At 36.6% G+C, this 15233-nt stretch overlaps 1 protein-coding gene across 1 annotated transcript; it reads left to right on the forward strand.

Moving 5' to 3' along the window:
• Positions 1–342: 342 nt before the first annotated feature.
• sgms2a (sphingomyelin synthase 2a) lies at positions 343–14599 on the forward strand. Its single transcript, XM_059341534.1, has 6 exons — positions 343–442; positions 6398–6886; positions 8309–8426; positions 10792–10945; positions 11382–11548; positions 13600–14599. Exons 2-6 carry the CDS (start codon positions 6453–6455, stop codon positions 13783–13785), a joined length of 1059 nt encoding a protein of 352 aa, XP_059197517.1. The 5' UTR covers positions 343–442; positions 6398–6452; the 3' UTR covers positions 13786–14599.
• The last annotated feature ends 634 nt before the right edge of the window (positions 14600–15233 follow it).

Raw genomic sequence — 15233 nt, forward strand, 5'->3', positions numbered from 1 at the left:
ATATTTTATAAAATGTAAAAATAAAAAAAGAAAGAATAAGAAAGAAAAGAAAGAAATCGTGTGCCTCTATATATTAAATGCACACAAAATACTATTTATAAAACACCGCGCTGCTCCACCTAACTGCTTTAAGATGTGAATCTTGCAGAACACCTATTTTTACAAGAGGAGAGTTAGAGGGCGACGCTTGTACTGATTACAGGACGGTTTACTCTGAATTAAAGGGGGATGCAAGGCAGGCGGCTGAGCACAGACAGGGGGCTGGATGCATCTGAGAATATGTTGGGCTGCTTCGGGGAGGAGCGCTCTCTCAAAAGCGAGCAGCACCGTCGGGTAATGTAGCAGTCCAGTCTGAGCAGAGCGACCAGGCAGGGCGCAGCATCAGACACATTGAGGGAACTGCAACTACAGGAAGAGGCGCTAGGAGGCCCGAGCAAAGCAGGTAGGATGCTATAAACTGTGCAACATGTGAATATAAACACAGATCTTTATCTTATCGTCGGTATGTGTTGGGTATCTTGTCTTTAATTGCGGTATTAATGTGTCATCTTCAAGAGGATGGTATAGCCGGATTGGATTTACTCCTTACATTCAACTTTTATTTTTATCAGCCTTGCTTACAGATGGAGAAATACACAGTAGATTTGAATTCTCGGAGACAAAATCAATCTAGGAATTTATTTGTAATAATAAGGGCTCATGTGTTGGCATAAATTCATGCAAAAAGTTTTATTTGGTGGATCAGTGAGCATGAGCTGGAAGACTGCGTGTGTATGGTATGATGATGTCAGTTATACACAGCGTTTTATCAGGGTATTTATAGCATCACGTGACGCACGGAGATAAATAGACAAGTTGTCACATAACTGTAAAAACATTATTTGTGAATTGATACCCAGAAAATATACAGTTTACATGCTTGTGATTGATCTGCTTTTAATCTCTTTATAATTATTCAGTTCTCAACTGCAACAGCTTTGACTGAAAACGAGAGGGCTTAATTACAGGATGTGCAATGACCTGTTGCCCCACCCAGTAGCCTCATATGGAACATGGTGTTTAACACTGTGCGTGGGGCCACTGTGTTACACCCCGAAAGTAAACTTCAATCCCAGCTGTGCTGCACACATCACATGTGACAGACTGCTGCCCTGTAATATATGGGAGGCCAGGGAGACACCCAGTTGTGACCCTGACATTACCGCCTGCACACACCCCACATGCGGTTATGAAACCCAGAAAAGTAGAGATGGCGCCATGCTCAATGTGACCAAATTTGGCTTTTACGCTATAAAAGTGGACACCTTTTCAGAAATACAGCTTAATTTATTTGTTCTGTCAGCAGCTAATATGTATTTGTGTTGTTTTGATGAACAGCTTTGCACATTTTACACACAAGTGTTACACAGAAGTCATTGGATTAAATACAGCAAGGGAACACGATTGTGGTAAAACCAGAGATTTCAAACACTTGCTCTGGTCATTCACTTTATTATCATGACATGTTTACTAGTGAATGAATATGCAAGATCATGACAAACTGTGCCAATGTTACTGCTACTAATCATACTTATTCTATAACCTACCTCAACTGCTACTAATCAGTAGTGGGAATTAGCTAATGTCATTTTTCTCAATCACACTATTTATGTTAAACTTTGACATACTTGTACTAACTTGTATCCCATCTTCATACTACAACCCCACTACATTTTGGAGGGAAACATTGTACTTCTTACTGCAGTACATTTAGTTGGCAGCTATAAATACTTTGGAGATTAAGCGTTCTGGTAGATAACAAATGATGAGTTCATTCTTTATAACAATTTGTCTTATATTAAACAGATTTTTTTTGTATAAAAGAGTTAAAATTAGCTCCACTTTCAGCTACAACAGTGAAGGACTACTTAGACATTAATGCAATGGACGCATAAAAGACTACTGTTACTTTTTTCGATAAGTACATTTTGCTCTCAGATACTCAAATGCTTTTACTGAAGTATTATTAAGTATTTTGCGTTACTGCTGCTCTGCAACTTTTGTTTAAGTAACTGATCTGAACTTTTTATACCACTGCTACTACTGATAACTATTTAAAAAGTGAATCCAAATTATAATTTCTCAAAGCAAAAATGTAACAAAAAAGTATATATATAACAATATCATTAAGATTACTATTTTTTGTCTTTAATGAAAGAATCTCAAACTGAAACTTGTATGAAATACTTTAATCACATCCTCATCAGTGACACTTTTGAACTATATATTAAAACATTTGAACATCTGTCTGAAATTAAACTAAATATGTGGGAAGACAAAACTAAAACCTAAACTTGATAGACTGTTAAACATCCTGTTTCCAGGCATTATTTAGTACATTTCATAACATATAAACTCCTCTCTATAGTATAACCAGACCCTATAGAATATATCTAAAAGGCTGGGCCTCTTCTGGTGTCACTTATTTTTAACCCTCCCTTTGATGAAGACAATCCACATGATGTAAAGAAGAAAATGACTGGACAGCAATAGTAGTATGTTATTATGAAGGTCCCGAAATGGAGTCAAAGCCTCGACTCCCCTGGAGTAAAGTACAGCCTTCAAGGCAACTGGGTGGCTCCTCTTGAAATAGCTTCAGCGAGAGGAGGCAGCCAAGTTATCCATTACGGCCTGTGACCATGTGGAATAGGTTTTTCTGCCAGTTTTCCATCACCACCCATCCCTTCAGAGTCCTGGCTGCTCCGGCTGGTGGGAAAACACTGTGCACTGTACACTGGGGAGGAGGGGACCGCTGGAAAACTGGTCTCATGGAGACACTCTGCTGACCTCCCATGTACGGTACACATAGTGCAGTCTCACAGTGAACGCTAAGTAAATCTCTCCCGTCTCTGTTGTATTGACTGCCACGCTGACCTGAAAATGTAGGACATAAACTAACATAAAATCCACCTCATCACAGAAAGTAATGTGCCTCTCCAGCTATTTTGGACAGTTAACTCAATATTTACAACAACTACCCCCTCCGTGTGCTGACCATCACACCATCCTGACTGCACTCACCTACAAAATGAATAAAACAGGAGCGGTACAGGACAACCTAAAATATCCTTGTGTTTTCTGAACAAATAATAAAAAGAAGTGTTTGTTTATATTGAGATATTCATTAATAACCTGAATGAAAGAGGACAGTAATGAAGTTCACTTTTGACCTTTGACATTGGAGTTCAACAAAACCATCCCAACTCAAGGTTCACTTAGTAGCTTTTTCTGGAGCTTCTTGTCCATGTTAGTTAGCAAGTGGACCTTAGTTGAGTTGGAAAACTTGACCATGTCAGGGTTTGTTTGTTTTTTAACCCTGACTAATATTTCCTTAACCTTAACCAAGTAGTTTTAGTTGCTCAAAAATAACCTTCATAAACCTCAGTTTTCTCTGCTCTCTCTGGTTGAAGGTGTCCAGTGTGACCACAGCTAGCATCAGCAGGCACTGATGTCATGCACTGTCATAGTGCTTCATTAATCACTGGAGCAGCAGCAGGATTTGTCTCCAGATGACATTGTCACCACAGTCGGTCCCCCTTAGGCTCTTTCTTAAAGGCACACTGAGTAGGATTTGTCCATTTTAGTTTGTAAACACAGCATCCAAAGTTGGCCCTTCCTTCCACAGTCCCTGACCGCCTAACACCAACCCCATATTAACTCTCTTCTTGGAACAAGCTTTGTTCGCCTGGTGTTTTGCTTCTGGTTTCTTTTGGCGCAATGTTCTCCATTTCGGTAGCTTCTTCTTGGATGTGTACTTATGATTTGGCACCTTGTGGTACATTTTTTAAGTCAAGCATGGGAAATGTCCTGAACACAGAAAAATGAAACAAAAGACCATCTTGCGACGTTATCAGCCAAAGAGCCAGATTGGGCAAATGGTGACAGACAGACATATAAACACCTGGCAAGGTACTCTACTGTCGTGTCTCCAGGAGAAGATTTTACCGAGATGACACGCAGACTTTGTTTCTTTTTTTCAAACTTCTCTCACTGTTGTTTAACCCTCCTGTTATGTTGCTGGTCAAATTGACCCATCTCAAAGTTTAATAAAACTTCCAAAAAAAAAAAGTTAAAAGTTTATTTTATTAGAATTTAAAATGTAAAATAAAAACATTTAAAAATCAGTGTCATGTAAAACCATGTAGGTCTTTCCAATGTACATTAAAAAAGTCTTAACATGCTTTTTTTATGAAAATAGAGTGATTATCCTCACTGAACCTTGATACGTGAGCAGTAAAGAACATCATTACACTAAATTGATTTAAATGGTTGGTAATGGAGTTAATGAAGAAATATAAACTATGTTTATTTGGGATTTTGTACTTTCTGACACCTTTTTCACTGAACAATTAAACATGCCCCATGTCCAATTAATCATTATTGCTGTTCCTAAAAAAACCCCATACATAACAGGAGGGTTAAGTACAGAGATCTTCAAATTCACAAATTGAAACTGAGCTGGTCGTTATGAGAGAAGTAATAATAAATTGTGAATTATGTTTTATTTCAAAACTCAAAAGGACACTTTCATAATTTCTCACATTAATGATGTAAACAGTTTTTGCTACAACAGTAACAGAGTGAATACATGAATGTCCTGGACATATGATCACAACTTACAAGTTAACTAACCACATAGCTGAAACATAATCTCACTAATGATAGAAGAGACATTACATTATAATTGATTTGTATTGTTTGTCTGTTCTTGCTGATCCTATTTGCCATCTTGGTCAGAATTTATTTACCTTCTGACCCATTTAACTCCCCCAAAGTCTGTCAGACTTTGTGTCCTGTATCCATCCATCGGTTGCATAACAGAGGCTGAGTTTGCTATGGGTTAGTCAGAGGGCATTCTACAATAAGCCTTTCTCCGGTGTAATAACATTTTCCGAAAAAATTGATTCTGAGGAAACTGATACTTTCAGCAGCTCTCTTGCATCCAGCCATACTCCATTTTTATCCCCTCTTTTGTCCAAGTGCCAGGTTTATCTTCAAGCAAACATACCATTCTGGACATATGTATCCCAGATGAAATGTATTGTGATGCATTTCAGGGCTGGTGGCAGAATAATCAAATCCATTAATGGAGCTGTTAAAAGGACTAGAAGCCTTTTAGACATGAAAGAATGAAAATGATCATTATCTGTAGTGCTCTCTCTCTCTAGTCATTAACGGTAAAGAGCTCAACAACAAACATTGTATAAGCTGTTAGTCTACTGAGTGTGGTTACAAACAATTCACCTCTGGCTCCAATACTCTACCTCTTATTTTATTTTATTTATCTTAACTTTGCTTAGCGGAGCTTTTTGCCTCCACCAAGGAGGTCATGTTTTCAGCTCAGTTTGTTTGTTTGTCAGCAGAGTAACAGAAAAACTACTGGCCAGATTGTTTATTAAAGTTTGTGGAAGAGTGTAGCTTGGGCCAAGGAAGAACCCATCAAATTTCAGAGCAGATCTGCATTACTTAGCAGATACAGGAGCTATTTTTCACTTTTGTTACAATTGCAAGAAAAGGCATGGTTTTGGCTGTGGGGCTGTGTTCTACAAGTACCCTTCTATTTTTAGTTTGACTTTATTTGACTTTGTTTTGTGGACAAAATCTCAGCACAAGGGCCCTTTAATAGCTTTCAATCGTATCACACAATCTTCATCAGCAGATCGACTTTGCCCTGTTGTCATGGACTTTTAAGCCACCATGGATAAGAAGTCCTTAAAGTGCTCTTTTATTCTGCAAATTATATGACAATTTAGCAAACTTTATCTGCAGAGACATGAGATTGTTCTGTAAACTGCTGTTTTGCTGTTTCTAAGGTCAAGAATGAACTTTCAACCTTGAGAAGTTAAAAATAATTTAGTTTAAGTCTTAAAACTTTTTTAATGAGCATGCAGATTCCTCTGTTGCAACAGACGATGTTTGACCACAAAAACCGCTGAAGTGACCATAGCAACTGCTTGTTGAGGACAAAATCTGAAAAACCAACTGCACTGTGGCGGAAAGACTCTGCAAGACAAAAAATAAAATAAGCATCTGACTTAACGTCCAAACAGAAAACTGTCACAGTGGTTCTGGTGAGTGTCCAGGGAAAGGAGAATATAACACATCATTAACTCATACAACCACATCTACAAAGGTCTGCTGTTTCAGTCTAAAAAGGACATTTCAGCTGGTAGAAATAAGAACTGTGCATCCATCTCTTGCTTTGCTAATCCCTAGGATCAGGAAAAGTGAAGACAAAAGTAAACAAGAGTTCATCCTTTTCTGTGTTTGACATCTTTAATGCAAACAAAGAGTACCTTACCTTATATCTTGTGTGTGCTTGAATTTTTCAGTTTCCAACCTTTTCGTTTTTTCGCAGCTGAAAAGCCTCAACCCAGAGGAGCGGTGCCTGTGGATGGACAGTGCAGGCCGCCATGACGTCACAGGAGCTTGTGGATGCGAGAGGCTCTGCAGCTGGAGTAGAAGGTGGTGCTGCACCCAGCAACGGTAAAATCTGTCCTGTCCACACACCTGGTGGAGAAGATGCAAAGAGGGGCTTTAGGAAAGGCATAGGGAGGCATAATGACTATGTAAAGATTTCCGTGCCAGAGTCCAAAGTCAACCGTCTGCCCATGGAGTGGTGGAAGACAGCGATAGTCTTCTTCTACGCCGGCTTTAACTTGGTCCTGACAACAGTCGTCATCACTGTGGTCCACGAGAGGGTCCCGCCCAAAGAAAGCAGCCCGCCCCTTCCTGATAAGTTTTTTGACTATATTGACAGGGTCAAATGGGCTTTTACAGTGACGGAGATCAACGGCATGGTGCTGTTGGGTATTTGGATGGTACAGTTATTCTTCTTCAGATACAGGTAAAAACCTTTAGTGCTGTCTAGGTGTGTGCTCCACAGGTGTGTCTTACTTGACAAAATCAACACAAGTTGCAACTTAACACCTTCATACCAAAGACTTGTGACTTCACTTGGACATTTGACTTGGAAATACTTGATTCCTTCCCTCGAGCCATGATGGAAGCTAAAGTAAAATGTCATCTCTACTCTTTAAAATAATCAGTAATAATTCAGTTCGGTCACAAATTTGTTTTTACAAATAAATACAGATTTTAGCGAACTTTCATTAAATTTGTGAATTTAATATTATTACTCTATTATTAAAATGGGATGACATCTGGAAAGGAGCACATTATAACTTGGTTAGGACTTAAAACTCAAAGTTTAGAACTTGTTATTTGACTTGTTATGACTTGCAAGTGCAAATACTTGTCAACCAACTTGTCAATTGCATGATCCCAAAGACCAACAAAAAAATTAACTGAACTAATAACAAGTAATCTGTGCAGCAAAAGCCTGATATAGCTTTTTGGACTCCTTTGTCAAAAAAACCTTTGTTATACTGTAAATATACTTATATAATGTTTAAAAAAACATGATTGGTAGTGGTCTTTCCACAAGAGTTGTTGAGAATAAGAAAGAACATTTTAATTCAGCAAGACTGTCTTTCAAAGTAAAAAATTCAAAGATGAAAATGCCATTTTACTGCAGGAAGTCAGACACAATTGGCTTCAGTCTTTTTGCTCAATGTAGTTTTGTGGTTAGGTGTTGTAACTCAGGAAATGCACAAAATGTCATGCTGTCCATATTTGGCCATGTGCCTATAGACAGAGAAACAAAATCTGATAACAAAATCGGCTTGCAAGCAAAATCACCTAATGAACACTTTGAGAACACTGTTACAGCCTATTATGGAGGATTTCATCAGTCGTTATAGGTGCATCTTAAAACATTAGAATATCATAGAAAAGTCAATTTCCAGTAGTTCAAGTCAAATAGCCCCAACTGAGTGCATATAGATGGACATACTTTCCAGAGGCCAATTCCATATTAAGCATACTTTTTAAAATTGGTCTTTTGTAATATTCATTTTTTTGTGACACTGAATTTTAGGTTTTCATTAAATGTAAGCCATATTCATTATAATGGGAATAAATTAAATAGATTAAGACATGAAATGTTTATTCTGTGTGTAATGGATCTATATAATGTGTTATTTCCACTTTTTGAATTGAATTACTGACATAAATAAACTTTTCTATGATATTCTAATTTATTGAGATGCACCTGTATGTGGTCTGTTTAATGAAAATGATTTTGCCTTTGGGTTTGACAACAAGTTGACTCATCACACTGCGAGGTAGTTGCCAGAATTTAGTGGAATTAAGTGGAAGAAAAATGCTCAATATTTCAATATTTGCCTCTCACATTGTCAACTTGCAGGTCCATAGCATGCAGGCGGTTCTTCTTCCTCATCGGCACTCTGTATTTGTACCGCTGTGTCACCATGTACATCACCACCCTGCCTGTGCCTGGCATGCACATGACTTGTGCTCCTAAGGTGAGTAGCACGCAAACATCAGAGTGGGCATCAGCTGTCGTTGCTCATCCGTGTACTCCGGTGCACCCTGTGGGACTCATTTCACACAGCCACACAGTAGAGGCAGCTATAAAAAAGCCATTTTGACTTCTTACCGCCTCAGGACATCAACAATATTGAGGTGCATCAGTGTTTGATCAAAAACATGTGCTCCAGGCTGTTGTTTGTGCAGACAGATCAGAGGTTGGACAGTTTAGGAGTTGTTTTGTTCTCAAGGAATTTGACATGTTTTGTATGAAAGCCTTCAGCTACCTGTAAGAAGTGAGCTCAGGGTTTTTTGTCTGGGCACGGTAATTTCCTATATTCACCGTCATGCGGTTGCCAAGCGGCCAGTGGAAACTCCAAGACGACAACGTGTTCCTTAAAGTTTGATGAAGTCAATGAGTTTATACGATTCTTGCATTTGTGTTTGTACACACATGGTTGAATGCCCTTATTGTAAGTTGCTTTGCATAAACATGTTAGATAAATAATTAAACAACAAATACATTCATTTTGACTCTATGGTCCTTGTAAGGACTATATAACATCAAAGTCAGTGATGAAAAAAAGAACTAAGTACATTTATTCAAGTACTATACTGTACTACTGAGTATTTACATTTTATGTAACTTTATTCTTCTTACTCCACCACATATAGCTAACAGCTTTAGTTACTTTTCAAGTCAAGCTTAGACACAAAAACATGATAAATTTAAAGTGATGACACATTTTTTAAAAATTAAAACCACACAACAGTATATTAACCTTCTTGTTATGTCCGTTTCTCAGGAACAGCAATAATTTTCGTGGGTCAATTTGACCCGGGGCATGTTTAATAATCCAAAAGTGTCAGAAACTAATCAATAATCAATATTTAGTGCAATGGTGTTCTTTACCTCTCACAGGTCATGGTTCAATGAGGAAAATTCACTAATTTTCATTAAAAAAAATGCATGTTAAAACTTTCTTTTATGTACATTGGAAAGACCTACATATGAAATACCATGGTTTTCCATGACATTGATCTATCTATCTATCTATCTATCTATCTATCTATCTATCTATCTATCTATCTATCTATCTATCTATCTATCTATCTATCTATCTATCTATTTCTAGGGGAGCCATTCTGATCCATTAAGTACATTTTGATGCTGATACTTTTGTACTTTTACTGTTTATAATTTAAGACTTTTACTTGTAGTGGAGTAATTTCTTCTGTGTAGTATTAGTACTTTAACGAAAGTAAGGGATCTGAATACTTTTTCCACCGTGGGTCAAAATGAATGAGACATGTCTATTAATTTATCAACAGACAATTTGTGAATTAGACCCAATTTCTTTCTTACCAACTGTTTGATTAACACCACTGTTATGTCTTTATTTGGAACATATTATATATATATTTGGCTCAGTGTGTAGACAATAAACAGCCAGTCAGACTCTGTCTCAGTGCAGTTTTACAGGAGGTTTTCTGTCAGATTATTTCCTGTCTGAGCACAGCAATTTCCAGCACAACGAGGTTGCCGGGCAACCAGTGCACACTCTAAAGTGAAAAACTATTCCTTTAAAAATGTATGAAGTTGATACACTTGCATGATTCTTTCATGATTTTTGTGTCTGTGCCCACATGTTTGAATGCACTTAATTTCATGTTGCTTTGCATAAAAGCATCAGCTAAATAGATTTGATATAATGTAATGTGATTAGGACTCATCTTCACGATTCACTGCAAATTTTATACATTTGCGCTTTGAACTGTTGGTTCAGACAAAGCAAAGTAGGACCATAAAGCAATTAGTTTTTTGGGGACTGTGGGAACTTGAATATTTGGTGAATATTTTTCACTGTTTTCTGACTTTTTGTGGTGTGGAGTCATTAATTCTGAAAAAAAACTGAAAAAAGGATAGTAGCTGTATTACTCAGTAATTAAAATAATAATTAAAATAATATAAAATAGGATTAAATATTTTTTTACTTGGTTACGCTTAATTCTTATGCCAGGTTGCTCCAAAAATAACAAAATAAGTTTAACAAAACACTAGATAATCACATGAGTGAATGAAAAAAATTGAATATAAATATAAAGTGTCCTAGTAGAAACTAAAAAAAATGCACAGAAGTAATACTGCATAGGTTAGTGAACATCCTATAGCACATCATGTTAAACATGGCATAATAGTGCACATGATGGTGGATATAGTATTGTATATCCCATCGGTTGCAATAATTATAAAATGCAGAAAAAATAAAAATTGTAATAAAAATTATCCGGATTAGTTGCTGTTTTAATGTTTTAACATTTCTCTTCTCCTCCCTGTTTTTGCATCCTGTTCTCCATCAGCTCCACGGAGACTCTCACGCTAAAATGCAGCGAATCCTGCAGCTGATTTCGGGCGGGGGTCTGTCCATCACAAACTCCCACCTCCTGTGTGGAGACTTCCTGTACAGCGGACACACTGTGATGCTCACGCTCACCTACCTTTTCATCAAGGAGTGTAAGAACTCAAAGTGTCACTTGTTTGCTTTGCTTTGCTTTGAATATTTAATGAGAATTTCATATGAATAATATATGAATTATATTGTCTGTTTCCATTCTCGTCCCATACCGCTAACAGCATTTTACTATACAGATCCACAAGGGCCCTCTAGGAACTAATAAGATACAAATAACTGACTCGTGTTGCTGCATGTTGCTGAATATATTGCTGGATTTATGGTTTTTAGTTGTGAGGATGAGATATTACAAGCACAAGTTAAGTTGTTTTAATGTTTGCCCTCAGTCTTCTTTACTGTGGCCTGGCTCTGTGTTGCAGCAAATCCCTGTTCTTGTCTCATTGAAGCTCGAGAGAGAAAACATGCAAGAACAGACCACAAACTGATGTTGTCATAAATATTGCCAACACTCTTGTCTTTCCCTCCCTCTTTCCAAAGACTCGCCGCGGTCGTTCTGGTGGTACCATCTGATGTGCTGGCTGCTGAGTGCCGTGGGTGTGGTGTGCATCTTGGTGGCACATGAGCACTACAGTGTGGATGTGGTCGTGGCGTATTTTATCACCTCCCGCCTCTTCTGGTGGTACCACACCATGGCCAACTTACAGGTCTGTACACAGAGATGAACACTGGAGAGCTGTTTGAGAGTTTTTTAGTGCATGACGGGGGAAAAAACACTGAGAGCTGATGGTTCTCCTTTCCTTGAACCTTGTTACACATTAATCATTAGTCATGGAGGGCTTTAGTGTCTGTCTGCAGACACGTGGCTGTAATTTATTCACAGTTTACTACAAGCTTAAGAGTTACATGCCAACACAAGAATTTATTACAGCTTGTGTTTAAAGAAAATGGTCTATATATTACAAATAATGATATATATTTAGAGTAAGTACACATATATTTTTAGACTGTGTGTCAAAACGAAATATCATTCTTGTCAAACAGTCATTATATGGCTCTTCATTGTGGTGAGTTACGCCCTCTACTGGCCAGAGTGGAGACCGCTGTTATGTGGTGGAACCAAGGAAAATATTTTTTTAAGGTTCAGTACATTTAACTATTAACCCTTAATAGGGCACTCATTGAAATACTTGCAAATTCCAAATTTCAACCCTAGAGAATATTGGAGGATATTACATACAGCCAGAATGTGTAAAAAAAAACATACGAAAATAATATTTTGAAAAAAAAGTTTATGAGATTAAAGTGGCAAATCTACGAGAAAAAAAACCCGTAGAATTATGAGATTTAAAGTGGTGAATCTGGGAGAAAAAAGTTGCTTTTTCCCACTTTTTTCTCGTAAATCTGTGACTTTTTTCGCGCAGATTTGCCACTTTAAATCTCTTAAATCTGCAACTTTTTTTCTTGTAGATTTGCCACTTTAATCTAGTAAATTTGCTACTTTTTTCTTGAAATATTACCTGAAGTTACCAAATATAGTTCTTTACCTGATAAAGGGTTAACACATGCTGAACATGCTTAACGCATACAAATTTTTCGACACATTTGATGGATTAATATACAAGTTCAGTTCACAACATCAGATTTTTTTCCACATGATTATTGCTGCCAAAATAATTCACAACAACGATATTATCATCTATAGAATATTTGAAAAATAAACAAATACTTTTATCAGTCGAATTAATCAATTAATTAAACTTTAACTTTATTGTGCGGTTTTGTCTTTTATGACCAATTAATTACATTCAAAATTCAAGTGTAGGGAGGTGGAGGAAGAGTAAATAGTAATAATAATAGATAATTAAAAAATGATCAGATGTTGTTTTCTGGTGTAACATCTAAACCCCTGAGACAATTAGAAAAATAATAGGTATAACTTTTCCCCTACATGCAACTTTATATAAACAAGTTATATTATGTTAAAAAGAAGTGTTTGGTCTGCTCATCAGCAACACTTTAAGCTGCATCTATTGTATGGACAGCAATTCTGCCCTACAAAGCAAAAAGGCAGTAACTATGCAGAGTGCAGAACTGAGAAAAATGACTTTAAAGTTATCCTGTAATCTAGCCTAAGTAGTTGTAGGTAGATTATTGGACATGTGGCTGTTTTGTTACTTTATATTAGCTTATTTTTTGTACATATCAATGCTCATATTTAATTTTATATTTTACCCCTATTTTGCAGTTACTGTATTCTTGCTTTGTATTACTTACCAAAAACGTGGCACCACACCAAGGCAAAAGGCAGTAGATTCTCCAAAAACTATTTTGCCACAACTTGGGCTCTGTGTGTGTTAGATACACTGTATTTGAAATAATTGGAACCATTTGTTTTCCTGAAGATGGATGTACCAAACCCAAACTAATTTGACCATTTTAGGTCAATATTTTCCACCCGGAAGCTGTTCTGGTGCTGAAACGGCTGCTTAAAGTCTCACATTGCTAAGCTGTACTTCACTAGGGCTTTTTGCAGTTACTGTACAAACTACTACCATTTTTCTCCAAAACGACACACATTTGAGATAAGATGTTTTGTCACATAACAAAGGATGCCTTGAATATCATGAAAATGATAATAACTCATTTTTGACCAAAAATGCTGTTACTGCCTTTTGCTTTGTAGGGCAGAATAGGCCTATATGAACAAAATCTTATATCAAAACTGAATTCTAAAGGATAACTTTTTTCTTGACAGACTCTGAAATGCTCGCCCAACAACTACCTCACCAACACCTGGTGGAACCCATTGTTCAACTTCATGGAGAGGAACGTCCAGACCTCGGTGCCGTGCTCCTACAGTTGGCCCTTCACCTGGCCGCCCGCCTGCCTTAAGAACCCCTGCAAGAAGTACTCCATGGTACAGAGCACACGAGAGGAGTGACACGACCCCGATGCCCCTGTCTACTGGACAGGAACATTATGATACCAAATGCATAGCTATGAAAGAAATGTTTCTGCAAAAATGAAGGATAATCATATTGTCTCTATGTGTTCTTTATATTATGTAATTTATTTATGAGTCCTGCAAAGTCCTTTTTGTTTTTGTAACTGATTAATGTGTCAGCTTGCAGGTTTGTTGCAGTATTTGCAAGACTTAATTTTAGATGCTACCATAATTTTTTTCATACTGTATGTGTTGACGGGGTTTACCTCAATATGATATCAATGTGCTCGAGTCACAAGGTGCCTTAGTGTATTTAAAGTCAGTAGGTGAACTGTCATTACAAGTCTCGGTGTATATGTTTTTGTTCTATTAGTATTTTATTATTAATATTCATTTTATATTAATTTTAGTATAGCCTTGAGTGTGTCTATCCTAGTTGTAGTCTAAACATCGTGCTATTGTATTAAAGTTTAACCATTCTAAGACGCCAGTGTGTTTTTTGATTTATTGAAATATTCAGTGAAAGCCATCATTATGATGTATAATGCAAGTGTATGCTTTAGACATATTTTTATATTTAATTGGTCTCTTCAGTCTTGCAAAATTCCTCACAAATCACAGGAAATATTTAGTTACTAATTAATAATACCTGTCATACAAGAAAATCAAGTCATAAGCTTATATGTGTGTTAAAGTGGTATTACCATTACTATTTAGGACAGTAATGCACTGTATACACTATAGCTCTAACTTTATTTTACAGACTATTACAACTTATCATAAAACACAGCATTACATCTATTGCAAAATTTTGATTTTATATTTAATACAGTCTCTTTTGTCCTTAAAGTTTTCATGCATCTACCTATGTTGAAAAAAAGTGAATTTTAATGTTCATTTATACATTTTTAGAGAAAAAAATAAAGATACTAAGAAAAAAAAAGGATGGATAAACAAGCAATTTTAGTCACATAAAAAGTAAGTGATGAACAAATGGCAAGACAAACCTAATTTGACAAGAGATTATTTAAATTTACTGTGTGCTATTACTCCCCTTTGAACTGTATGAAAATCATTTTTGACATGAATACTGATGTTTGGGATGGGATTGTAAAAAAAACATAACTAATAAATTAATTAATCGTACAAAAAGTATTACTGGTATTGTTTATTTGATGTCAATTTTTAGTTTTTCAGTAACATTTTGATAATTTAAGTGACATTTTATTCACTCAATCATACCAGTTGGGATGGCCTTTACAATAGAAACAAACTCTCTGTATTTGACTGGAGAGGCTTTAGCTTCTAGGAAGTTTCCGTAGCTATAAAGACTTCCATTATCGTCATACAAGTCTGTCACAAAGATTATGTCCCTAACAATCCAGCTCTCTTTTTATACTCTTTTGTTTTTAATAGTAATTTGTCCATTGCTCCAAAGTAATTCC

The sequence above is a fragment of the Centropristis striata genome, chromosome 1 (assembly GCF_030273125.1).
Source record: "Centropristis striata isolate RG_2023a ecotype Rhode Island chromosome 1, C.striata_1.0, whole genome shotgun sequence".
Classification (NCBI taxonomy): Eukaryota; Metazoa; Chordata; class Actinopteri; order Perciformes; family Serranidae; genus Centropristis; species Centropristis striata.

Bases quoted from the DNA above. Each gene is read 5' to 3' on its own strand.
- sgms2a (XM_059341534.1), top strand. From the start codon at position 6,453: ATGACGTCACAGGAGCTTGTGGATGCGAGAGGCTCTGCAGCTGGAGTA. The intron at 10,946-11,381 runs GTAAGAACTCAA...CTCTTTCCAAAG, and splicing joins CTACCTTTTCATCAAGGAGT to ACTCGCCGCGGTCGTTCTGG. The intron at 11,549-13,599 runs GTCTGTACACAG...TTTTCTTGACAG, and splicing joins ACACCATGGCCAACTTACAG to ACTCTGAAATGCTCGCCCAA.